We start from the raw sequence: 26,022 nt of genomic DNA on the forward strand, positions 1-26,022 counted from the left end.
GGTGGGCATGCATGCTGGCCTTTCTGTGGTGCCTGACACCTCCAGCCACGCCCTCTGTTTCAATCTCTTGGCTTCTGCAACACTCAGTCATAATAGGAAAGATTTATTGAGTTCTCGCTGTATACCAGACACTGCCAGATACTATCAAACACAGCATCTCTTTTAATCCCTTCAGCTTTCTGGGAAGTCAGTCTTGTCATCAGTTTTATGCAAGAGGAACCTGGGGCTTAAACAGATGACGTGATGTGCTCCCAGGTCACAGAGATGTGGAATTGGGATGTGAGCATCAGTTTTCCATGCTGGAAAGCCTGTCCCATGTACACATCTGAGAAGAGGAGCGGTGGGTTGGGTGGTTGCTTGCTTGCCTGCTTGATGTTAGGAGATAGGCTGAGATTTGGTTGGTACCTGATTTATTTTTTAATTTAACTTATTTATGTATATGTGTTGGGTGTTTTGCCTGCTCTGTGGACCACATCTATGCCTGCTACCCAAAATGGCCAGAAGAGGGTGTTAGATCTCTGAGACTGGAGTTATAGACAGTTGTGATCTGCCACGTGAGTGCTGGGAACTGAACCTGGGTCCTCTGGAAGAGCAGCTGGTGATCTTAGCCCCTGAGCCATCTCTCTAGCCCCAATATGTAATATTTTCATAGCTGGGAAGACAAAAGCTCACATCACACTTCTTTTTTTGGCTTTTTGTTTTTCAAAACAGGCTCTCTCTTTGTAGCACTGGCTGTCCTGGGACTCACTCTGTAGACCAGGCTGGCCTTGAACTCACAAAGATCCACTTGCCTCTGCCTCCCGAGTGCTGGGACTAAAGGTGTGCACCCACCTCCCGGCTTCACACCTTGTTCTTAAATTCTACTTTTCCCTGAATTTTCGAGGAAGCTTTGCAACAGGACAGTGACTGACGAGAAGATGTGGAAGAAATCCACTGCCTGGTCCTCTAATGTGGGGCTCCTGGGACTTGGGACCCAGGCATGGCACTCTTCCCTAGGGGCCCAACACTACCCTAGCCACTTCTGACTACCCCAAGGTAGTACAAACATCAGAGCTTGCACACATATGGGGCTGGGGCAAAAAGTGTTCCTCACAAGCTGGGCGGTGATGGTGCATGCCTTTAATCCCAGCATTCGGGAGGCAGAGGCAGGCAGATCTCTGTGAGTTCAAGACCAGCCTGGTCTACAAGAGCTAGTTCCAGGAGAGCCTCCAAAGCCACAGAGAAACCCTGTCTCGAAAAAAACAAAACAAACAAACAAAAAAAAAGTGTTCCCCACATATGTGTGCACATCAGCATGTATGCATGTGTGTATTATAGGTGTAAGAGGCTACTCACTCCTTACGGGAAATGGAACACACGAGTTGTCAAGTTAGTCATTTCTCCTCTCAGAAGATTAGCTGAGAGGAGTGAGGCTGGCCCGCCCTTCCCCACTGGCACTTCTTTTCAGATTCTTAGAGGGATTTGCAGTAAGCTAATTCCCTCTAGTTTCACATCGTGGTTAGATCCTGGACCTTTTTTTTTTTTTTTTTTTTTTTAATTTATCCAGGCCCCTGTATTACAGAAGGTGTTTTCAAAGGGAGGAGTAATTGTCTGTCGAGAAATTGTGAATCTACTCCAAAACCTTAACAATCTGAGTGTTTGTTCAATAGCAGGGGCCTTCTTGAGGCTTCACAGGATCGCCCTGTATGCCCTTGATGCTTCCTGTACAGCAAGCAATATTTACTGGGAGGTACATAAGTCTGAAGCTAAAGGTTCCTGAGAACCTTTTCTGGAGCATTATCCTCATGAGGATGATTTGAATCATCTCATTTATTGAAAGTCCCATTCAACTGTCTATGGAAGTTCCAAGTGAAAGCCTTAGATCAAAGTCCTTGAAAACAAACATAAGACAGTCAATCCCATGTGGAAGGCCTGTGGGGAAGTATCCTTGGAGAATATAGCCAGAAAGTATGAGAAGGCAAGAAACAGCCAAGAGTGAGGGTGGTGGAAGATAGCTCTAATCACAAGCTTGACCAATCCAGATTGGTGGTATCCACAGCAAGACATTCCCTTAACAGCCTACCATTGGCCACAGCTACCTGCTGGAGGAAGGGCCTCCTATTAGGAGTACAGATCCTTGTCACTAAGCAGCAAGCACAGTTCAGGACAGGTCTGTCAGACTTGAGCCTGGCGAAGAATGGTATTCCTACGCATAGTCTTTGCGTAAGGGTTGAGCTTCAACATGATTCTCAGGTTCTTCAGTGGGTTCTTCTTCAAGACTCTACGATGAATCTTCTTGCGTGGTGCTCGGAGGACTCTTTGGATCTCTGGGCTTTTCAAGATTCTGCTAAGGTCTGTGTTCATCATCTTGTGCATGAGAAGGTTATAGTTACTCTTTTGCCAAGTGCCATACAACTCATGTAACTTTCGGAAGGCACTCTCAGTCCAAATGCAGAAACGTCCCACATGTCCACCAGGAGCAAGTTTCACAATGTTCAGTTTGCTTACATTGAGCAGAGTAATACCAGGGATGTTCCTGAAGGCCTTGATGATACCATTATCCTCATTATAGATGACGCAGGGTCCCCTGTGCTGGATACGGCTTCGGTTTCTCATTTTTCCTTTGCCCGCTCTCATTCTCTGAGAGGCATAGACCTTTTTGATGTCATTCCAAGCTTTAAGCTTCTTAAGCAGCTGAACAGCCTCCTTGGTCTTCTTGTAACCTTCAACCTTATCTTCAACTACCAAAGGGAGTTCAGGGACTTCCTCAATCCGATGACCTTTAGACATCACCAAAGCTGGCAAGGCTGAGGCAGCCAGGACAGAACAGATGGCATATCGCTTTTGGGTTGTGTTCACTCTGCGGTGCCAACGACGCCAGGTTTTGGTTGGTGCAAATGCGGCCTCCCCGGCACATATTTCCAAAGGCACCCTGGCCAGAACCGTGGGTTCCTCCACCTCGGACTCTTGGAATTCGAGCCACAGCTCTGCCAGAACCCCAGGACTCAGCACTGGTCTGATGACCTGCCAATTCACTCACGGCATACGGCTGTCTGTTGTTTTTTCTCAAGTTTGTGTGAACAAAGTTCACAATATCCGGTCAAATAGGAGCTTTGAACACAGTTGGCAAAGTGACATTTTTGCCAGATAATTCCCCCTTTTCAGAGTACACCGATATGAGGGGACGGTCGGGGAGAGGAGAGGGCCACGCTTCTCTCAACCCGACGGATCCCACAGGAAAAGCGATCCTGGACCTTTAAAGCATGCTAAGGATGCAAATGATGGTTTCGATGACAATGCCTCAGGACATAGGTAGATGTAGTTGGATTCTTTCTGTCAAGCCCGTCAGTTACCACAGCCACTTATGAAATGACACTCTGAGGCTTAATATTAAATAGAATTGTTAGGCCAATGGCTCAAACATATTACTGGCTAGCTCTCCCTTATAAAGTAACCCATTTCTATTAATCTGTATGTTGCCACGAGGCTTACCAGTAATTCTCTGGCATGTTGTTCCTTTGGCGGCTACATGGCATCTCCCTGACTCCACCTTCCTTCTCTGCATCTTTGGGTTTCTGGCCTAGCTATATTGTGTCTGGCCATGGGCCAAAACAGCTTTATCCATCAACCAATAAAAGCAACACATATTCACAGCATCCAGAAAGACATCCCACATCAGGTAGATTCTGGATTCCACATTGGAATCCAGGCTAAATGTGCTCCGCTGTGCCAGCCGTATATATGCCCCAGCATGTTCCCTGTGTAAAATGGGTCATGGGGCACTGAGTGACCCCTGACTCTCCTCGGAGCTCTTGGAAGGCAAGGGAGATGTCTTTCCCCTGTGCTGCAGACTCCAGATGCAGACAGGAGTGGTAAGCTGTAATGGCCTGGCAGAAAGACACCTGTGTTGGGACCAAGACACTAGGTTTCATTCTGGGCACAGCCTCAAGGGTTGTGTGAGTTTGAACATGTTCCATTTGTGTCTGTGAAGTAGATGAAAGGAGAAATAAGTGGTAGAGCCTCTCCCCCCCCCCCCCGTGCCCATTCCCCACACCCCTGCTGCTCCTGGGGGTGGGGAACCTGTTTTCTTTCTCCTCTTGATGTATATGAGAACTGGCACTAGGAGTGAGTTGTTGGGGCCTGCTAGGCTCTAGAGAAGAGAGGTCTGAGGCCTGTGACCAGCACATCTGTCACTCCTGGACATCCATCACAGCCTGGCCCATCCAGAAGGGGCTGCTTCCTAACTCTCCAGTGGTTCAGCCTGTTCTCTTCCATGCTGGCACTTTATTACCCTGCTACCCCGACCTTTACACACACAGCCACGGGCCTGGGGAGGGACACAGAAGCCACCAAGAACTGGTGCCTAGTTGGTTAATCTAATAGGTTGAGACCTAGAAGTTGCTCTGATCTATGAAAGGACAGAGAATAGCTGCCAGAGAAACAAAGGTGGCCTGGGGTGAAAGACAAATGGAACATGGTTGAAACAGAGACAGGGCTGAGGAAGTGCTGGCCATTTGGGGCTGTTCTGCTCCTGAGGCCAATGGAGGGGCTTCAGAAAAATGTCATATCTCCTTCAGTAGCCATTCCCTGTCCCAGCTGGGCTGGGTCCTGGGCTACAGAAATGAGTCAGAGAGGAGCCCAGCCCTGTGTAATTCTCACAGTGACCCACATCGTAAACAAATCCCTGGTTTGTCCATAAGGAATCTGTTCCTTGCTCAGAGTGCCCCTTAAGCAGAGCTGAAGCTGAATCCCAGGACCAAGGCTCTCAACTCTGTGTTTTATCACCTCCCAAAGGTGGTAAAGGCACTTCCTCCTTGGGGTGCAGGAGATCAGGAAAGATGAGCAAGAGGCAGGTCTAGGCAGGATGCATCATGGGGAGTGGGGTATTAGGGATAGCATAGCTTGGAGGAGTTACTAGCAGTGGTTCAGAGGGCTTGGGTGTGAACTGAGGCAGCCGGACATGATGTAAGCCGGTTTGTATTTGGAAAGATCATCCTGGCAGGGTAATATGGCTTGGGAGGCAGAGGCAGCCCTTCTGGGTACTCAGTTCCATGTGTTACATAAACAACTGGGATTCAGCAGTCATTTGCATGTGCCACATGCGTTCTATTCATTCTGCGGGGCTCTGGAGTGTTTAACAGGCATAGAATGGGCCAGTTGTTATGGTAGTCCTGGTGGACAGAAATAAGACAGGGACCTGAGGTGACAGCAGAGGCTTTGGAGAGAGGCATGGATCTATGGGATGAGATGTAAGAAGTAGGTAGCCAGAACAGGACGGGTGGGGGATGGAGGAGCATCAGAAGTATACTCCCAGGTTTCTGGTTTGAAAGATAAGTGGACAGCAGAGGACAGGGATGAGGAGGAGGAAAAGATGTGGACACTATAGGTGTCAAAGAAATGATACCCTGTGGGGGCTGGAGAGATGGCTCAGAGGTTAAGAGCACTGACTGCTCTTCCAGAGGTCCTGAGTTCAATTCCCAGCAACCACGTGGTGGCTCACAACCATCCGTAATGAGATCTGGTGCCCTCTTCTGGTGTGCAGATATACATGGAAGCAGAATGTTGTATACATTATAAATAAATAAAATCTTTAAAAGAAAAAGAAAAGAAATGATACCAGTGTGACAGAATTCTCAGAAAACATAATTCTCATGTCTAACATTTCTTTTTCTGGGCCCTGTATCCCGATATCATTTGGCTGAATTGCTTTTATAAATGTTTGGGATTTTTCTGGTATTTCCATTCTAAGTACCGCTGTAATAAACAGACTGGCAGCCTGGGGGTGGGAGTAATCAGTCGCACGCCTGATTAGCATGAGGATGGCCCTGGGTTGCCACTTAACCTTCTCTAACATCCTTTGGTTTTTGTTTGTTGGAGCCAGGGGTATGGTTGAGACAGGCTCTTGCTATAGGGTAGCCTCCCTTGAAGCCTAGGCCATCCTTCTGCCTCAGTATCACAGGTGCTGGGATTACAAAGAATATTATCGCCATGCCTGGCTACTTCTCATGAGCTTTTTAAAACAACCTCTTTATTGTTTGTGACAAACTTTTCTCCACATGCTTCTCTCTTAAATTTGCCTGGTTTTTTTCTTTAAGATTCGTTTATTTTAAACTCTGTGTTTGTGAATACTCTGTGTGTGTTCTGAAGAGCATGTGTAAGGATGTTTGTGAAGTTGGGCTGGGGTTGTGGCTCAGTAACAGAACATTTACTAGCAGGCCAGTGAGATGACTCCACAGGTAAAGGGATTTGCAAGTGGGGATCTCTCAGATTTTTTTTTTTTTTTTTTCGGGACAGGGTTTCTCTGTGTAGCTTTGGAGCCTATCCTGGCACTCGCTCTGGAGACCAGGCTGGCCTCGAACTCACAGAGATCCGCCTGCCTCTGCCTCCCAAGTGCTGGGTTTAAAGGTGTGCACCACCAATGCCCGGCTCTCTCTCGGATTTTTTTTAACATATATTTGTTTATTTTGTGTGTGTGTGTGTGACACACGTATACATGTATGGGCACATGTGTAGAGGTCAAAGGACAACTTGGTTCTCTCCTTCCACCATGTGGGCCCTAGGGATCAACCTCAAATCGTCTGACTAGGAAGCAAGCACCTTTACCCATAGAGCCATCTCTCGGGCCCCCTGAGCCTCTTTTCTTGTGCCCAGTGATGGCTTCCCCTTGGTGTGCTTAGTTCTTTTCTCTTTTAGTTGATTTTTTTTTCCATGTCTCCTAGGCAAGTAACAAACTTGCTACTTTGGAGGCCATAGTAATGGTTCTGATGCTGCTTGGCTCACTACTTCCTCCGGTATAGGGGAGCTCATGAAAGAATGACTGACGTGGGGGTCTGGACCAGGAAAGGTTAAGATATCAGAAGTCTTTGTGAGGTCGGACAGAAAGAAGGGAAAGGCTAAAGAGGAAAGGCCCCGAGTTGAATGCTGGGGTATGTTTCCACATCCGGGACCAAGCTCCATAAGAGAGAATGAACTGTTCTCCGCACGACAGAGCTGACCATGCAGTTCTGGTCAGGGGCAGGACTGAGATCGGAGTGTCATTCTGCTGTTCTGTGACAGCTCATGAAATGTCTTTATTTTCCAGGTCCACTTTAGCACAGTTGACTGAAAGCCAGGAAAGACAGAAGAAGGGAAAGCAGTCAAGCTCAGCAGAGCAGATAGGCAAATGAGGGCAAGCTTCTGGTGGGCCCCAGCCTCTAGCGGGGAGGCGGGACAGCCGGGCCTGCTGGTCTTCCTTGTGACCCACGGACAACCTGCCCTGCACTCACGACAGAGCAGCACTCCTAACAGTGTCCCACACTTTGTCCTTTGCCTCAAAACTTGCTTTGTGCCCTCCGTTACGCACTTTGACCCCAACACATACCTATGCCTGGCACCCATTCCGTGAGTCCTGACATGCCAAAGCCTTCCTGTGTCAGCAGGGTTATGCCACAGACCTCAAGTTGCCCTTCCACTCATGTCCCCTCTCTTCATTGCTCATTTCTCTGTATACAGCGTGGGTCCTTTCCATTCAGCGGGACACATCATCAGGCGCCCAGCTCATGTCTTCTTATGCTGTGTCTACAGAGTGCATCCGATGGCTTCTGGAAGTCTGTGGCCACTCGAGTGCCCAAGGAGCCCCCAGAGATTCGCATCCTCAATCCATACTTCATCCAGGAGGCCGCCTTCACTCTCATTGGACTGCCCTTCAACAATGGCCTCATGGGCAGGGGGGTGAGACTCCTGGGCAAAGAGGAGGAGGACCAGGCAGGGGAGTCTCAGAAATGGATGGGGAAGGAGGCTCTGTGGGGAGGAAGGCCCATCCTTGGAAATGGGCCAATTAGCTCTGGAGGTCTCAGCCCCACTCCCCCCCCCCGCCGCCCCCAGAACTCTACATACGTCCTCTCCTCTCTTCCAGAACATCCCAACCCTTGGCAGTGTGGCAGTGACCATGGCATTACATGGCTGTGATGAAGTGGCAGTCGCAGGCTTTGGCTATGACATGAACACACCCAATGCACCCCTACACTACTATGAAACTGTGCGCATGGCAGCCATCAAAGAGGTGAGGGCCGGGCAAGGGGGCAGTCATTGGGTGGGTGGGGGGCTTCCAGCACCAAGGATGGACTCCGGCATCTGTACTAATGAATGGTAAGGGGAACAGGCAGCTGTTATTAGCCAGTGCTCCTAGAAGGACTACCTTCAGCTAAGCAGCCACTGTTGTCCAGCTTGCATGCAGGCCGCTGGCCATCTGTGCATCCTCTTAACTAGCCATCCTCTGCGCCCAGAGCCCCTCTCTTCAGCTTTCCTCCCGACCACTCCCTCCACAAGCTCTCCTGCCCGGCCCCTGTTCCTTTCCCCTCCCCTCCTTGATACACCTGGCCATCATACCCTCCTCTTGTCACCAGCTCATACCATCTTCTTCCACAGACCCTGCTTTCCCTGGGAAGATCCCTTGTCCTTCACAAAACCCACAAGTAAACAATGCCTCTTGCTCCCAAAAAGAGTCCCATATCCCCTCCACTCTTGCCTGCACCAACCACAGAACTCACCCAGTGTGCCCCAGGCAACCCATCTCTGTACAGGGAGCTTCTAGATTTCCAGGCCACTGTACCCCACAACAAGGATCGGGGGGCAGAATGGACGCTTCTCATCATCAGCTTCTGCCACAGCCTCTCACTGAGCCGTGCCTGAAGCCTAACAAGCGCAAAGACAGGAGTGACTGGGAAAGTTTCTCACTCATGCAGGTCCACACTCCTGTGAACCCCGGACTCTGGTGGCCACCAGCCCCCATTTCTGCTCAGAAGCCTTTTTACCTGCAACTCCCAAGCCCTTGTCACACTTGAAAGCCTTACACTTGAAAGCTCCTGGCCACCCTTCCTCCTCCAGTGATAAATCTGAAGGCATACAGGGGACTTGGGGGACCCCCTTCTGGAGCCCCCTTTGCCCTCTTCACTCCCATTCAGCCCTTCACCTTGTCACCTGACTTCACTTCCCTCAACGTTACCAGCGACCTGTCTCAGAAAGCTAAATCTCATGGGCAAACACCACATTTTTTCTTTTATTATTGTTGGGAGGGGGCATTGTACCATGGTGCATGTGTGGAAGTCAGAGGACACCTTTTTGATCCCCATGGGTTCTGGGGATCAAACTCAGGCCATCAGGCTTGTACCACAAGTGTTTTTTATTCTCCATCTGAGGGTCAATTTTCCTCATCGCCCAGAAACCTTTTTTCTATTGACTGCTTCTTTCTGCTTAGGGTCCCATCATTTCTATTGTTTCTTACTTCAATCACCCTCTCTCTTTTCTTCTCATTCCTCAGCTTTGGTCTAGCTCTTAATAATCAGCTTTAGGCTGGACATGGTGACAGGTGACACACGCCTTTAATCTCTGTATAATGGAGACAGGGGCAGGCAGGTCTCTGTGAGTTCTAGGCCAGCCAGGGCTACAGTGAGACCCTGTCTCAGTAGAAGAAATGAAGAAGGGGCTATAGGGCTGGAGAGAAATGGATCAGCAGTTGAATACATACAGCTTTGTTCCTAGCACACACACACACATAGCAGATACATGCATACTGGTGTGGGATACACACACACACATACACACACACAAATTTAAAAATTTTGTTTGTTGAGATACAGTTTCTCTGTGTAGTCCCGCTTGTCCTGGAATTCAGTCTGCTCAAGTGACCAGACTGGCTTTGAACTCATAGAGATCTGCCTGCCTCTGCTTCATGAGTGCTCGGATTAAAGGCATATACCATCATGCCCAGCCTAAAACAAACAAACAAACAAACAAACAAACAAAAAACCATAAATATTAAAAACAAAAATCTTATTTAAAAGAAAAAGATCAGAGAAGACCCTGCTGAAAATGTGGGCTGCAGTAGATGGGCAAATCTGATCACGTCCTGCCTCAGCCCACAGGAGGCTCCCAACTTACCTGCTGTGGAAGGAGGGATTAGAAAGAGCACCAGAGTGGAGCAGGCCTGTTCTAGGAGCTACATCCAGGACAAACTTTTGTGCCTTTTCTTTTTCTTTCTTTCTTTCTTTTTTTTTTGTTCAACATTTAGTTTTAATTATGTGTGTGTGTATATATATGTATGTATGTGAGTATGCACACATGAATGCAAGTTTCCAACAAGGCCAGAAGAGGGTATCAGATCTCCTAGAGCTGAAGTTACAGGTGGTTGGAAGCCGCTAACAACCATTGGTAGGAATTGAACTCATGTCCTCTGCAGGAACAGTTATGTGTTTCTTAACCACTGAGCCATTTCTCTAGCCCCATGCCTACTTTTTCATTAGGAGAGCAAATGGTCCAGCATTTTCATAAGCATAAGCTGGTGGAGAGTACAGAGCTCCCAGGTTCCAGTTATCAGTACATGGCTAAGACTTTCCTCTGTTTCCTGTCATGCTCCCCACCCCAGTGACCACTGGGAAACCACTTTTAGATACAGCATTATGACCATAAATTCAGCAACTCTAAAAGATAAGAACTATTTTGATATCACACCTCAAAAAGTTAATAATTTCCTCATATTGTGGAATAGCCAGTTCTCTACTGACGTGTTAACCCTCAGTGACTCCTAGTGGGTGCTCCAGAAACTGACACCTCCATTGGTTACTTCTGCCCCAGGCAGGAAGGTGTGGGATAAAGTTTTCTGAATATCTGTGTCTGCTTGGATCTCCCTCATCCTGCCATTCTTCTGAGCCTGTTTGTTGATGTTGTTTTGCTTTGCTTTGTTAATTTTTGTCTGGGAAAATGGCTCAGAGGATAAGAGCCCCTGCTGCACAAGCATGAGGACCTGAGTTCAAATCCCAAGAAGTCAGAATGTCAGCCATCAGGCATAGACACACAGTTACATCAGACGGAGTCTGCAAGTCTAACTGTAGCCTAAATGGGAAAGAGATTCCCCTCCACCACCACCTTGTCTGGAATCTTCCGAGGACAGTGTTGTCCTCATAGCTGAAATACTTGCTCTTCGGCTTTTAGAGTTCGTGCTAATATCCACTCTTCACTGTCTCTAGAGCCTCCCTCATTTTCTTGGGGTAAAGCTTGAAAAAGCTCAAGACTCACTCTTCTGTGCAGTTTGATTCTTTCCCAAGGTAAAAGTCCTGCAAATTCTAAGCAATCATGGAAAGATAGTTCAACATCTTCTAGCAATCCTTATTCCCCTACAAGGGCACTCTGCCTCATCTCTTTGGTCTTCATGTTATTGTTTGCAAACTGCAAAAGATGCACCCCAAGGGTTCCCTGCTTCTCTGTCCTTGAGGCAGAAGGGGGATCATCTCCATCTTTTTGCCAGAAATGAGGGAGAGTAATGAAAGAGAGCAACACTTTTTTCCCCTATAGCTTACAAACAAATGCTTTTTATTCTCTAGTAATTTTCCTGTCCTGGGTCTAGTGTCAAGCCTCCTTAGTTGAGAGGTCCCACAAGGATGAAAACCTTTTTGATGGAGTTCCTTCTATGAAACCAGCCCTTATATTTGATGTTTCCCTTTGATTTGTAGCAGATTTCATGTCACCAGCTCGTTCAAAACTTCAGACTTAACATCCCATCAAATGTGAAAGGTGGTAAGATCAGGATAGACAGTCAGGGAGAGGTCCATGCTTTGTTTCAGGGGTTTCAGTTTCTAAGTCAAGGAAGAAATTCTTAAGATAATTCAAAGTAAATTTGTTTGGAATTTCTGTTTTGTATTCATAAAACCTGTGGGCTCTCCAGGCTGTGGTGGTGCACACCTTTAATCCCAGAACTCAGGAGGCAGAGGCAGGTGCATCTCTGTGAGTTCAAGACCAGCCTGGTCTACAGAGCTCGTTCCAGGACAGCCAGGGTTACACAGAGAAACCCTGTCTTGGAAAACAACAACAACAACAAACCTGTGTGCTCTACAAATCTTTATATTTGTAATTGCATTATTTGTATTAAGTAATGATAAAAACAAAACCTTTAATTCTGGGAGCTGGAAAGAGGACTTAGAGGTTAAGAACACTTTAACTGTTCTTCCAGATGACCTGGGTTCTGTTTCTAGCACCTAGCTCACAACTGTCTATAACTCCAGTTCCAGGGGATCTGATGGCCTCACACAGACATATATTCAGGCAAAACACTAATGCGCTGTCTTAGGGTTTCTATTTCTGTGAAGAGACCATAGCGACTCTTATAAAGGAAAACAATTGGGGCTAGCTTACAGAATAGAGGTTCAATTCCCAGCAACCACATGGTGGCTCACAACCATCTATAATGAGATCTGGTGCCCTCTTCTGGCCTGCAGACAGAACACTGTATACATAATAAATAAATCTTTAAAAAATAAAATAAAGTGGATTGGGGATTTAGCTCAGTGGCACTGGGTTGGGTCCTCAGCTGGGGGTGAGGGAAAGTGGGCAGGTGGTGGTGGCGCATGCCCTTAATCTTAGTACTCCAAAGGTAGAGGCAGGAGGATCTCTGTGAGTTAGAGGCCAGCCTGGTCTCCAGAGTGAGTGCCAGGACAGCAGGGCTGTTACACAGAGAAACCCTGTCTTGAAAAAACACACACACATACACACACACATGGTGGGGGGGAGGACAGGAAGAAAATCAATCTAATTTCATTGAGCAAATGTCATGGAGTTCCTGCTCTGTGTCTAACCATCCCTGTCCATAGAAACTTCTGGAAAGATGATTGAATCTTCAAAGCATGGACATGAGTCGGCCAGGGGTCTGAGACAAGGAGAGCAACTTACAGGGGAACAGTAGAGTGGAGTGACAAAAGCCTAGGACTGTGTTTTTCTAGGAGTTTGAGGGGGTAAATGGTGGAAACAGGATGAAGACTGGGGGAGACTGGTCCACCTCCGGCACTGTGCTATGGATTGTGAGGGAGGAAACCATCACCACTTGGGGATGGAGAGGCTTCAGGGCAGCCAGGGTTGTGGTTCACACCAGAGGCTTCAAGGAAGCTCAAGAGCAGAGGGATACAGGGACTCTGGTTGATGACTCTGAGTTTTAGATTACAGAGATTTGGAAGGTTGGAGTGTTGTAGGGATCAAATAAAGGCTAGACTGCCTCTAGTTCTTCATACCGGTTAACAATGGCTGTGAGTACAGACTTGGAGTGGCCCAGTGCCGACACACAGCAGAGGCCAGCTGGGTAGAAGCCATGAGGCTAATGATACTCATCCCTTCATTCTTTCAGTCAAGCCTTTTCCTACTTTGAGAGGCTTAGTCATCGAAGCTTCCTGGGGAGATTTCTGAGGATCGGAAGGAATCCAATCCCATAAGCCCTGGAAGGTGCTATCATCTTCTCTGAGCCCTGGAAGGTGGTATCTTCTAAGGATGCAGTTTAAGTCTATAGTACTTTTTGTTTGTTTTATTTGTTAAGACAGGGAGAAATCAAGTATGGTGGGGAAGTGCTGTTAGCCATTGGTTGCTAGAATGGTCTTGGGAGGTGGAGGCCTAAAGATAAGGGTTCAAGGCCAGCATGAGTTACATTGTGAGACACTGCTTCAAACAATACAGCAGATGGGTATAGTGGTTCAACCTGTAATCCAGCACAGGGGAAGCTGGGATACAAAGATCATTAGTTTGAGACCAGCCTAGGCTACATACTAAGTTTCAGGCCAGCACAAGCTACTAAGTGAGACTCAGTCTCAAAAACCCAGGGCAGGTGAGATGGCTCAGTGGGTAACCGTACAAGCCTGATGACCTGAGTTCAACCCCTGAAACCCACAGTAGAAGGAAGCCCACTGCCAAAAGTCATCATTTGACCTCCACTTACACACTTTGGTATGCCCAGGCCCACACTCGAAGACACACACATCATATATACATGCACACACAGAGTAATAATACATTAAAAACAGGGTTTCTTGACAGGGTTTCTCTGTATAGCCCTGGCTGTCCTGGAGCTTGTTCTGTAGACCAGGGTAGCTGCCTCTGCCTCCCAAGTTCTTAAAGGTGTGTGCCACCACCACGGTCATAAATAGATAGAATTTTAATGTTTGGTTTAGACAAAGATAACATTTTTAAAAGAAAGATGAGGTGACTCCTTAGGCTCCCTGGTTCCTGTGCTAGGGAGGAAGGTTTTCATTAGCTGCCTAAGGCCTGGAGAATGGATTACATCAGAGAAGCAGCCCATGCCCCTTATGTGCAGTCCAGTGACTCACCTCCTTGCCCTCAGGGTGTCTAGAACCTGCTTTCTGCCAAGGAGCTGTGGGCTACAGTCTGAGGGAATGAGATCCTGAGCACTGAGGGAACTGGAAAGCCAAGACTACTCAAGACTTGGAAGAAGCCAGGGGCAGAGTTCCTCTGGGGTGATGATGGGGTGCCAGTTGTAGCATTCATTACCAGGTTACTGTGGTCTTGTCGGGAGACATAGGACAAATGTGTGTCTGTATATTCTCAGTCACAGAGTTTCAGAGGGTACTGACTAAAAGAGGGCACGGCCCGGGTTTAAGCAAAGCCATGTCCCAGCACTCCTCTGGACTGCCCACTTCATAATGTCTCCATCTCTCTCCTTCTAGTCCTGGACGCACAACATCCAGCGAGAAAAGGAGTTTCTACGGAAGCTGGTGAAAGCTCGCGTCATCACTGACCTAAGCAGTGGCATCTGAATGGGCCCAACACTGGGCCATAGAGGCTCACACCAGGAACAAGCAGCTGCCACCCACACAGGAGTCTTCCGACCCAGAGAAGGACAGTGCCAAGGGGCCCGAGGGCCAGTGAGGCCTTGGCAAGGCAACCGAAGCTGTGCCTGTTCCAGGCCAACATCAAAGACCAGCACTCTGCCTCAAAGCCTGGGTCCGTGAAGCCAGAGGGCTAGGAGGCCACTGGCTGTGACCAGCAGGCCCAGCATGCAGGAGGTGGGACATTTGGGAGCAAGAGTGCTGCCAGAATCATTTTTCCAATCAGTGTTTGGTGTATTATCATTTCGTGAATTTGGGTGTGGGGAGGGGAGGGATAATTTATTTTTAAATAAGATGTCACATTTGGTCCACATGCTGTGCAGAAAGAGGCCCACTAGAGGGCCCACCAGGCAGTGGTACCAGTGAGATCCCTGAAGGATGGAAGTGCCAGACCATGCTTCAGGGACACAGGGAGGTGGATAGCATTTCATCTAGTCTGCCATCTCCAGCTCATGATACACTTTGGCCTTCCTTTGGGGGGAGATGGAGTACTCCCTCTCCACCAGCCCCCAGTGTCCCACAGGGGAAACCCAGAGCCATCCCTTTAAAGCCAACAGGACAGCTCTTGGACAGGAGCAGAGAGAATTCAGGAGGCAGGGCCCAGCCTGAGGGGAATGGCTCCTCTCCATAGCTGTCCCTGATCCATGGGAGCAGTGCTCCTTCCTGACAAACTGTCAGGTGGTCTGGGTTTCTTGATGAGACTGCCGGCTCCATGGGTCCTACCCAGGACCAGAGGGAAGTGAGGCTCAAGGACCTTACCCAGGCTGCAGCAGCTGTCCCAGGCAGCCCTCATGGAAGCAATAAAGCTCTCCCCTGAACCTGGCCTCTTGTTGTTTTCTCTAACTTTTCTGGAAGAAACAGAAACACAGGGCTTTAACAGAACTGAACTCAAGGGTCTTCTCTCCAGCTCATAGACTCCTGGGTCCCTTTCACTTCCCATTCATGGGTAGGACCTTTGAGGTCTCCAGCTCAGCAGTAAAGAATGCTTACAGCTCTTACGGAGGACTCAGGTACAGTTCCCAGCACCCACATCCCAGCACTCATGGTCACCTGTAACTCCAGTTCCAGGGAATCTAACGCCCTCTTCTGACCTCCAAGGCTCCTGTGGTATACACACACTCAAACACACAAACATACACAATAAATAAGGACCAGCAGAAGAGAAGCCCACCGAGCACAGAGAAACCCACAGAGCAAGCTCCATTCCTGTCACCCATGGCTCCGCTTGGAAGTGGATATGGCCCATCCCCCATTAGTGCTCACCCCCTTCTCAATGGGAAAACAGGAAAGCCCCCAGCCCTGCCTTAGGCACCTCTGGAAACTTTAGAAAGAGCATCCATGCCCCAATTTCACCCCCTTAAAGCTCTGGAATCTTGAATCTGGACCCCTCTTGAAGCAACCCCAGGCAGGTCTGAGAAAGCTCAAATGTATATCCTGACATGCAATCATGGAGGTAACTTCCTTCCAGAAACTGGCCACTATGGCAGTAAGTGGGACAGCTGTTCCCTTACCTCTCCTATCTCAACCATCTAGGGCCTAGACATGCCTTGGTCCTCCCACTGGTAAGTCTCCTAACTACAGAGAGACCTGGCCATCCCAAGAACTACAACCCTCCCATATGTAGCCTACACTGTCAGTAGTAGCCCTGGCTGAAAAGACCACTTCATTCATCAGCCATGAGAAAAAGCAAGCTGTACAGCGCTCTTCCTCCCATCCCATGCAGTCCTGTAGAGTCTGGGGACGGCCCTCAAAGGCAGCAGAAGCACTGTCTGTGCAGTCAGACTTCAGTCTCAAGCCCTGCCCAAAACTGCTCTCTCCAAACCTGTGGTTAACCCTGGCTGTGTACCACAATCACAGATAAAGGAAACACGTAAATTTGCATCTGCCCACCCCAGGATTCTGAATCAGAACGGGGATGGGGCCCTGAAGTGGGTAGTTCTTAAAGGTCGACAAGGGTGGGTAACATAGCCAGGGTACATCTAGTCCACAGACATTCCCTGGGTACTCTTCCTCACTCACATCATCTAGTTGTGAGTGTATTGGTCAGCAAATACCAAATTGCCATCACTAGCCCAACTACCTTCTCTTTGCTCCTGGCTACAAATTCAGCGGCTTCCAGGGCATTTCCAGCAGGAGAGTCCACAGACCCTTCTGGTTCAACATACTCAACACTGAATTCATGCCGTCCCCACACACACACCTGAACCTCCCCCAGGGAGTGACAGCTCCTAGAATCTATCCTTGTTCCTTTGCCAATTTTACCACCTCACTTTGTCCAATCAGGCAGGCAAAAGGGGGTGTTAGAGATTGGGTCCCTGAAGCCCCTAGCTCCCCACACACAACCCTGCTCAGGATTCAACTTTTCGTCCCCAGCAGCCTGCACCCCTCTTGTGTCTTACTTGTCTCAAAACCACACTCTCCCCAGTGTAGTCATTCAATGAAAATGTGTCCGACCACTTCAGACCAGATCAGTGGTCCCTAGTATCTTTGCGATGTGCTTCAGACTAGTTAGTAAGACGTTTCCAATCATAGTCATCAACCATCCCACAGACACCCGTCAAATTGCCTTATCGCACCTCAAAACCCAGTTCAATACTCTGGCTCTCGGATTCTTCACCCCTGCCCCCCCCCACACACACACACAATCATTGCCTTCATTAAGACAGGGGACATGAGTTCCTTTGAGCTCCGAGACCCTGAAACTGAGCAATGAAACAGACTGTCCTTGGACGGTGGGAGCCCAACGCAGAGCCCTGCCGCTCCGAGGCAGCTGAGCTTTGTGGGGGTCCCGGAGTCACCAGTCGACGCTGCGGGGTAGCCAGCCAGCACCCCTGTGTCTGCACAACCCAAGCTGGAACTCTCCTCCAGGCTGCCCCTCCTTCGCCGCCTTCCCTCGCTCTCTCCCGCCCTCGGCCAGGCCTCCCACTTCCCTACTTTGCGTGTCTACCAACTTCGAATTCCCAGTTTGAGCGCCTCGCTGCTGCCCGCGATCTCTACTCTGCCTCCTGGGGTCTTCTCCCAATGTCTAGCCCCCACCTAAGGGGACCTAGCCGAGCCAGTGGGGACCGGATCTGAAGGGTGGAGCAGCCAGGTGAGCCCTGAAAGGTGGGGCGGGGCGGGGGCGCTCTGGGCCCCACCCCGGGATCTGGTGACGCCGGGGCTGGAATTTGACACCGGACGGCGGCGGGCAGGAGGCTGCTGAGGGATGGAGTTGGGCTCGGCCCCCAGATGCGGCCCGCGGGCTCTGCCAGCAACAAGTCCCTCGGGTCCCAGCCCTCGCTGCGACTGGGGCTCGGAGCTCTGCACTCGAGGTAAGCCAGCCTTCTTGCCCATCCCCTGACGGACGCTCCTAGGGCAAAAGAAGGGCCAGAAAGGTCTTCTCTCTCCCCCTTTTCTCTCAGCCTCTCTCTCTGGGCCCTCAGCGCACTGCCCCTCCCGGTCCCTCAGTCCCTCTTGTCGCTAGGCTGTTGGACCTTGTTAGCCCTCTTGGCTGGCTGTAATATGAGGCTCCCGCTGCCGCCACAGGGCACAGACCGGCTGCCAAAGCCCCACTTTTGGCTAAAAGAGGCGCTGCCAGGTGCACAACTCTGGGCATGATCCATGTGAGCTTCGGGGGAAAGCCCAGCACTCGTCCCAGGAAAGGTGCCTAGAAGGACTCGGTGCAAGACCCCCTGGGTGAGTATAGGGCTGGTGGATAGGGGTGGCAAGGGCTGAAGGACCAAATATCTCAGATGGCAAGGAAGGAGACTGGTTTGAACTGCCCTCGAGGGACTTGCTCCTGGGCTCCCCCTAGTGCAGATACCCCTAAGGCTGCCTTGTCTGACTTTCCCTCCATCTGGGAGAACAGTCACTAGCCTGGTCTCTGGGGATCTGAATCTGGTAAGCCAACAGGTACACAACTAGCCTTAGAGCACCACTTCCTGGATAAAGACCTGGGAGGAATGTGTCGTCGTCGTCGTCGACATCCCCATGTATTCTGTGTGCTAGCAGAAGGATGGAGGATAACATCTGGGACCCAAAAGGAGTCTAGCTAATGAGAACTCTTAAAGGTTCTGGGGGAGCCAGAGGGGTGGCTCACAAAGATGTGGTGTTCAGTAAAGTCGGCTGGGGTCAGGAAGGATGGTTCACGGGGAAACTCGTAGGAGCAAGGCTAGGGTGCCAGTTCCACAGAAGGCTGATGGCCCAGATGGCCAGCTCTTAGAGTGGTTCAGCTCTCTGAGACCAGGCTGGTGTAGAGGACTGGCTGGTCCTCCTGGGAATGGCTCAGAACTGAACGTGCAGAGGATGTGGAAAAGCCCCCCCCCCAAGTCAGCAGGCTTGGCAAACTCTGCCCCCTGGTGGCCACAGGAAACCATGGTCCAGACATTGTGTTTTCCAGAAGTCCCTTCACTCCCCGGATAATAGGCGGGCTCTTGGGGGACATCTGTGGGCCTAACGGAGAACTCAGGTGACTCTGGGTCCAGAGCAGAGATTGCAGGAGGCTTAGGCTCCCTCCCAGTCACCAGACAACTCAGAGTGACCACCTGGCACTGTAATTCTCCAGAGCTCTGCTTCCTCCCCTGGGGGGGTTGGAGCAAATATTGAGTAATCGCTAAGGGTGTCCAGTTACTACTTTCTCCAGCCACCCTGGTACCTTCAGCCCTGAAGTACAAAGCAAGAGGGTCCTAGAAGACAGGACCACAGCTGTGTGAGTTTACCCCCGTGACCTTAGACAATCTGAGCTTAGCCGAGCGTCGTTTGCCAATCTGGAAAAGTGCACCAAGGACCTCGTGTAGTTGTGAAGGAGGAAATAATGCAAAGCACCTGTCGCAGGCAGAGTACGTTCTCCATGCAGCTACTGATGCTGGGCTGACTCCAGTTATCTAAGCCCCAGGGTAGCTTTGAGGAACTGAAGTAGAAGGACGAATATCCAAAAAGATAATTAACCCCTTTTTCAATTTGCAGCTGCCTCAAAAAAGTGGGTGAGGAAACAGGCCCACGAAGGCTGATGGGAGCTCCTAGTGTTGACAGAGATGGAACTGGGACTTGGAGACCCTACTGCATTGCCCCACTGCCTCCGGCCTAGGTGGCAGGTGAGTCATTCCCTTGCATTTCCCAGCTGAGTTTAATTGTGGAAAAAGATTAGAACACAGCCTGGGCAGGGGTCAGACATGAAAGGGGAAATATCAAGAGGGAGGAGCCAGTCATAGGAGGAAAGGAACAGGATTTCTCTGGATGGTGAGTGGCCTCAGGTGTTTCCTCCTCTGGGCTCCCAGAAGCAGCAAATGTCCATTAAACCGAAGCCCTTCCCTACACTAGCCACCCAGCTAGGAACCCAATTAGAGTGGTCTGTGTTCCTCCCTGAGTCTCCTCTTTTCTCTGTGCAGCCAGCCTTGTGGCCAACCCTAGTTGCTCTTGCCCTGCTGAGCAGCGTCACAGAAGCTTCCCTGGACCCCATGTCCCGCAGTCCCGCCGTTCGCGATGGTCCCTCGCCAGTCCTGGCGCCCCCAACCGGCCACCTGCCTGGTAGGTGAGAGCGCGACTGGGCGGTGCAGGGGCGAGACTAGTCCTAGACCCCCCCCCCCACTCCCGAAAGTGACTAAGTCTCATTCCAGGGGGACGCACTGCGCATTTGTGCAGCGAAAGAGTCCTGCCACCACCGCCACAGTCTCCCCAGCCTGCACCCCCGCCGCCAGGTCCCGCGCTCCAGTCTCCTCCCGCTGCGCTCCGCGGGGTACGCGCAGCGCGTGCAGGGACCCGGAGCAGCCGGGCGCGGGCCACTGATGCGCGCAGCTGTCGCCTGCGCTCGCAACTGGTGCCCGTGAGCGCTCTCGGCCTGGGCCACAGCTCCGATGAGCTGGTACGTTTCCGCTTCTGCAGCGGCTCGTGCCGCCGAGCACGCTCCCCGCACGACCTCAGCCTGGCTAGCCTACTGGGCGCCGGGGCCCTGCGGTCGCCCCCCGGGTCCCGGCCGATCAGCCAGCCCTGCTGCCGGCCCACTCGCTATGAAGCCGTCTCCTTCATGGACGTGAACAGCACCTGGAGGACCGTGGACCACCTCTCTGCCACTGCCTGCGGCTGTCTGGGCTGAGGATGCTCTCCAAGCCTTCGCACACTGGACCTTTACCCATGTGTCGCCCTGCCTGGAACAATTCCACCTGGCTTCACTAGTCAGGAACCTCAGCCCGAAATCGAGGCTGCAGACCTCAGGCCCCAGGCCGGTGAGTGACAGACATGGAGCCGGAGAGATGACCTCACCACGGACCAAGCTCCAAGGCGCTCATGGATCCCAGCTCTACAGACGACGCCAGAAACCTCAGCTAAGGATAACTCCTCTGGGAGAATCCAGAAATGGCCCCAGGCCCTGGGGAATGAATTTTGAGGAGATAACATTGTAGTCACGTTACTGAAGCCGGCAGCCTGGTGTTCACTTGTGGAAGCCGAAGCCCTATTTATTATTTCTAAATTATTTATATTTACCTTCCTGGTTTGTCAACTCTTTTCCTGGACAATGGGGGATGGGTAGAAGAGGCTGGATGAAGATGTGCCCCCGGCCTCTCACACTGACTCGGCAACCACAGTGTCGACTTGGATCACCTACTGCTTGTCCCTAGGGTGGTTCTGAGATGGGAGGCACAGATGGGTGATCAAGATGCACAGCTCTCAGCACTTAGGCCTGGGTTACCTGTGGAAAAATAAACTATATAGCCTTCTGTGGAGAAAAAGGCTGCCCTGTGACCACGGGCACCTTTGAGGCCCCTGCTTAGTGGGTAAAGACACAGAAAACCATGCTTTGTCCCACCATCGATGTCGGTGTCTTACCGTGCAAGGACCTATCTTGAAGGCTCCCTGACAGGTGTGCATGCTGCTTTCACTCATAGGTAGTCAACCCCTGAAGTAGGCCAGGGCAAGAGAAAGAACATCTGAAGGGCTAAGGATGCCAGAGGGGGCACCAGGGTGCTTGTTCATGGGAAGGAAGCACAGAGCAACATGAGATCAGGATACAGGAAAGTGCTGAGGGCCTCCAAAAACCGAGAATTTTAGGTGATGAACAAACATATTCATTTATTCACCCAATAAACACTGACAATGAAATGTCAGCTACTATGTAGACACTAAAGGTGCAGAAGTGAGGCTGCAGATGTAGCTCAGTTGGTAGACTGCTTGCCCAGTGTGCTCGAAGCCCTCGGTTTGGTTTCCAGCACCACATAAACAGGGTGTAGTGTCACGTGCCTATCATACCAGCACAAGAGGCAGAAGCAGAAGGATCAAATATTCAAGGGCATCCTCAGCTACATACTGCGTTCCAGGCTACCCTGGGCTGCGTGACAGTCTGTCAGGGAAAACCAAGTGAGAAACATAATCTCTGTCCTTAAGCTCCACCCAGGAAACACAGTCAAGAAACAAGCAGTGACATACCTAATCATTTAAGTTCAATGTGGCTAACGGCATGAAAAACAACTGGAAGCTAAGAGGGACACATTTTCTCCCTGTGAGAAAGTCAATATGGTCCCTGGCCTTTCACACTGTCCTCAGGTCATCTCCAAAAAGGTCAGCACAACCATCTGAGCTTTTCTGTGTGGCTTTGAAACAGTGTTTTATATCAGGTGTGACAGTGCATTCTTGTAATCCAGCACTTGAGGTATGGAGGCAGGAAGATAAACTCAAGCTCATTCTCATCTACACAGCAAGTTCCTGTCCATTGAGGGTTACATGAGAACTTGTCTGAAAGAGAAAAGAGAGAGAAAGGAAAACTGGTCCTGGGCATTTATATTGAAGAGGCCAGTATGATCTTTGTTCTTTAAAACAAGACAGGACACTTTTTATTTGTGTGTAGATGGGCATGCATGTATGTGTGGAGGTCAGAGGTCCTCAACCTGTGTCTTCCTTCCTTGGTTGCTTTCTGCCTTAACTTTTGAGACATAGTCTCTCTTTGAATCCTAAGCTGGCCAATTTGGCTGGCCAGAAAACCCAGGGGTCTTCCTGTTCCTACCTCCCCAGCTCTGGAAATTATAGGCATATAATTTAAAAAAAAAAGTAATTGCATTTTGTTTATCTTATTTGTGCGTGTGCATGGGTAAATGTGCACACATTTAGAGGTCAGGGAACAACTTATGGGAGTCAGCACCTTCCTTTACTGTGGGGTCATGGATCAAACCAAGATCATTAGGCTCGGTGGCAGGTACCTCTACCCATGGAGCCATCTAGCTCAGCCTCAGCACTGGGCTTTAATGTGCTGATGGTCAAATTCAGGTCCTCACTCCTTGTGTTTGTGCCAAAGCACTTTAGTGACTGACCAGCTCCCAGGCCTCCATTAGGAAAAGGTGCCTTGTCTAAGGGATTATGTTATAACACAGGTATTGCTGGGAAACAGAGACACACTTGTCTGGAGCACAGCAGGATGGCCTGAGTGGAAGAGATGTGAGAGCCTCTAGCAAACAGAGCCCACCTGAGAAAATGCTGCTACCAAGAAACCATGCTTGATTCTGTTCTATTGTGTTTAGAATTCCTTTTTCAGCTTTTGTCAGGTTTTACATGGAAATTCTTGCCAAACATTTGGGCACCACATGTGTCCTCTAAGGAACACTTCAAACCTGCCTTTAAGTTTATTTCATCTGGAATGCATGGTTCTTGGTGCCCCCCCCCCACCCCTCCCACAGTTATCTGCTCTGGCAGATAGCCCTTGTCAATGACTCTCAGCCAAGGAGCCCTAACTTATCCCTGGCCATAGATCTCTGTGGTGTGGTGTCTGGGGACTGACTGGGGTCTCATCCTGAAAAGGAGGGGTTGGGGCCAGGTGGTGTTGGTGCATGCCTTTAATCCCAGCACTTGGGAGGCAACCAGGTGGATCTCTGTGAGTTCGATGTCAGCCTGGTCTACAAAACAAGTGCCAAGACAGGCTCCAAAGCTACACAGAGAAACCCTGTCTTGAAAAACCAAAAAATTAAAAAAAGAAAGAAAAAAAATCAGGGGTTGGAAAGAAAGTTGAGAAAAAAAATTTAAGAGACTGTATACCATGATTGTACCTTTGTTGAGCTCAGAAGAATCCTACCCTGCCTTGGAAACAGAGCCTTCTAAGAAGCCCCTGTGAAAGCTATGGGCTGTCTCCTCACACCAATGCTGAAAAAGTTACTGATATTTAAGTCCAGGCAATATGTTTGGGGGGGGCAGGGGACACCTTCTAAAGGTCATTTAGAGGTCCCATGGAGTCCTTGGCCCCATGTGATGCTCTATTCTAGGTACCTCCTGTAGCTGGATTGATTCCTCTGAATGTACTGAGGCTCCAGTATCAGGGCTTTGTCAATTATTTACAATTCACGCCACACTTCAACCTTCCTCTGTTTCACAGCTCCTCCTCTGTATTTATACTGACTCGAACAGAATCACATTATAAAAAGAACTGATGTTGGAACTATAGGGTATAGGGTGGGGTATCTGCTCTGACTTCTCCTTCTCTAAAAGAGACTTTCCGGAGGTCTCAGGGACCTCAATGGCCACTTCCTAGAAAATTTACCTTGACTGGATCCCTCGCCCTTCTGTTTCCTTCCACTACTCCAGCTGTGGCCCTGGGGCTCTGAAACTGAACCCACCCCCAGGGTTCTCTTCACTCAGGGTTTCAGTTCCCACCTACAGGCTAACAGTGACCACACTTTATCCTAGCCCCTTCTGAGCCCTAAGCCTATAATCTAATGATTATCCATGTACCTTCAAGCTACACATACCTTCCTGATGTCTTCAGCCCTGCTCTTCATCCTTGTCTACCCTCTGATACTTCACACTGCTAGCCTCCCCTCCTTCCAGCTTCTCAGCTACTACACTATTCCCTTCCCAGCAATCTCTACCTGATGGCACAAGACAGAAACTTGGGCAACATTCTTGACTCCTTGAGCTTATCCACTGGTCCTAAAACAGTAATTTGCTGCTTCTGTTGACTGTTCGCTGAAACTCTATTGCTGAAGACACCATGCCCTCTGGCTTGTAGGACATAGAGGAATAAAGCTTCCTCCCTGGCTGCTGGAAGAGAATCCACAGTCTTCCTTAGTTGTGAGCCTCACATGCTGCACTACTGACCTGTCAGGCAAGATGTACCCATTGGTGTAATAGTGGCAAACCTGGCATGGGGGTAACCACTCGCTTCCTGATTGAACTTGAGGTCCACTGCACAAGGGGGAATTCATATCTGGTATTGTAAACCTAGTCAAACATTCATGGCTGGAAAGTCATAGGCCATAATGGAGAAGCCACATCTGTCTGTTGTTTTGCTAAATTGACATGATGTGCCCAGCAAACTGCCTTCGAAATAACCATAAATGTGTATGCCCAGGGATCAGTACTGCTGTTGGTTTTGGTCAGAGAAGCTTCTCTTTGTAGTGGGCAGCAGTAACTGCAGAGACTTGCAGTGGGTCAATGCTAAGCATAAGTGACTGCTGAATGCTCAACCATAAGTGAGACATCTGTATCACACCCTCAAGGCTCTGGGAAATAGCAGAAGAAGAGGAGCAAAATGTAAGTCAGCACAAGCCTCGGTCCATCAATATCCTGTCATGGATCATGGAGGGGCTCTTGAGGCTCCATCTCCCTGTGAGGAGGATTCATAGACAGTTAATGGTTCATGTGGTAGGGGAGAGGCATTTTTTTCATTGGTAAGATGTCCATGCTCCTGTAACCGACCCTAGTAGAATACATTGGGACACACACAGACACACACACATATGAACACAACAACACAGCATGAAAATAGATGTTGGGAGCCATACAGCTTGGCATGAACCTTTAGGCCAAACTTGGCAAGCCACAGGGTTATAGAACTGTCTTTTGATTATAAATGGCTTCTAGAAGCATGAGCACCCAAAAGGAACAACATGACCCAGATGGCAATCCTTTGTTCCAACCACAGGCCCACTTACCTAAGCAACCCTCCCGTGTCCCACCACTTACCTAGGTAACCCTCCGTCTCCCCCCCACACCCATGAACTTTTACCCTGCCAACATCCTCTTTCTATAGTTTTCTAACATCCTGCTTAAACTAACACCTGGCTCTTGGCCTTTTCTCCCCCTCCCCTTTACCCCATACTACTGACTATATAAGCTAGCCTGGAAAAAATAAAATTTGCCACTTGATCAGAATCCTGTCTTGTGGTCATTCTCTCGAGTCTCTTGTCCCCATTCCCCTCCCTGGACTTCTTGCTCTAGGTTGCTGTCCCACAGGTCGGGACAACTACAAATAGAAAGGGGATTAGTTGGGAAAAGAAAGGATATCAGTAGGCGGGAGACAAGAAAGATGAATATGATTAAGATACATTATCTATTACATTATGAATATATGTAAATGTCACTATGAAATCCATTATATATAACTAATATATGCTAATAAAATATTATTTTTTATTTTTACTTATTTATTTTTGTTTCTTGAGATAGAGCCTCT

The 26,022-nt window shown here is 49.5% G+C and overlaps 3 protein-coding genes across 13 annotated transcripts in view; 2 read left to right on the forward strand and 1 right to left on the reverse strand.

The window, feature by feature from the left end:
• St3gal3 (ST3 beta-galactoside alpha-2,3-sialyltransferase 3) overlaps window positions 1–15,438 on the forward strand; it is a 215,611-nt gene extending 200,173 nt beyond the window's left edge. For 7 of the 10 annotated variants that reach the window (XM_027399026.2, XM_027399028.2, XM_027399025.2 and 4 more), the window contains 3 exons: window positions 7,471–7,689; window positions 7,874–8,020; window positions 14,454–15,438. In XM_027399026.2, coding sequence (XP_027254827.1) covers window positions 7,471–7,689; window positions 7,874–8,020; window positions 14,454–14,543 — 456 coding nt within the window. In that variant the 3' untranslated portion in view covers window positions 14,544–15,438. The remainder of the gene's footprint in view (window positions 1–7,470; window positions 7,690–7,873; window positions 8,021–14,453) is intronic. The other 3 variants (XM_035439677.1, XM_027399030.2, XM_027399029.2) reach the window with 1 other exon arrangement.
• On the reverse strand, window positions 1,623–3,488 carry LOC103160689 (60S ribosomal protein L4-like). Its single transcript, XM_035439305.1, is given in 3 exon segments — window positions 1,623–2,878; window positions 2,880–3,233; window positions 3,472–3,488. Coding segments are annotated over 3 exon segments (1,095 nt in total). The 3' UTR covers window positions 1,623–2,154.
• Window positions 15,439–17,286: 1,848 nt separating the features above from the next.
• On the forward strand, window positions 17,287–21,078 carry Artn (artemin). Of its 2 annotated transcripts, XM_027399034.2 has the most exons (5): window positions 17,296–17,926; window positions 18,141–18,290; window positions 19,560–19,687; window positions 19,982–20,120; window positions 20,210–21,078. In XM_027399034.2, exons 3-5 carry the CDS (start codon window positions 19,628–19,630, stop codon window positions 20,683–20,685), a joined length of 675 nt encoding a protein of 224 aa, XP_027254835.1. In that variant the 5' UTR covers window positions 17,296–17,926; window positions 18,141–18,290; window positions 19,560–19,627; the 3' UTR covers window positions 20,686–21,078. The 2 variants fall into 2 exon arrangements, with proteins under 2 accessions (XP_027254836.1, XP_027254835.1); XM_027399035.2 differs by lacking the exon at window positions 18,141–18,290 and having other exon boundaries at window positions 17,287–17,926.
• The last annotated feature ends 4,944 nt before the right edge of the window (window positions 21,079–26,022 follow it).

This window comes from Cricetulus griseus, chromosome 2, assembly GCF_003668045.3.
Source record: "Cricetulus griseus strain 17A/GY chromosome 2, alternate assembly CriGri-PICRH-1.0, whole genome shotgun sequence".
Taxonomy (NCBI): Eukaryota; Metazoa; Chordata; class Mammalia; order Rodentia; family Cricetidae; genus Cricetulus; species Cricetulus griseus.

Excerpts from the sequence above, each read along its gene's own strand:
- Artn (XM_027399035.2), top strand. The coding sequence starts at position 19,628 with ATGGAACTGGGACTTGGAGACCCTACTGCATTGCCCCACTGCCTCCGG. Across the intron at positions 19,688-19,981 it reads GCCTCCGGCCTAGGTGGCAG|CCAGCCTTGTGGCCAACCCT; the intron begins GTGAGTCATTCC and ends TTCTCTGTGCAG. Across the intron at positions 20,121-20,209 it reads CCCAACCGGCCACCTGCCTG|GGGGACGCACTGCGCATTTG; the intron begins GTAGGTGAGAGC and ends GTCTCATTCCAG.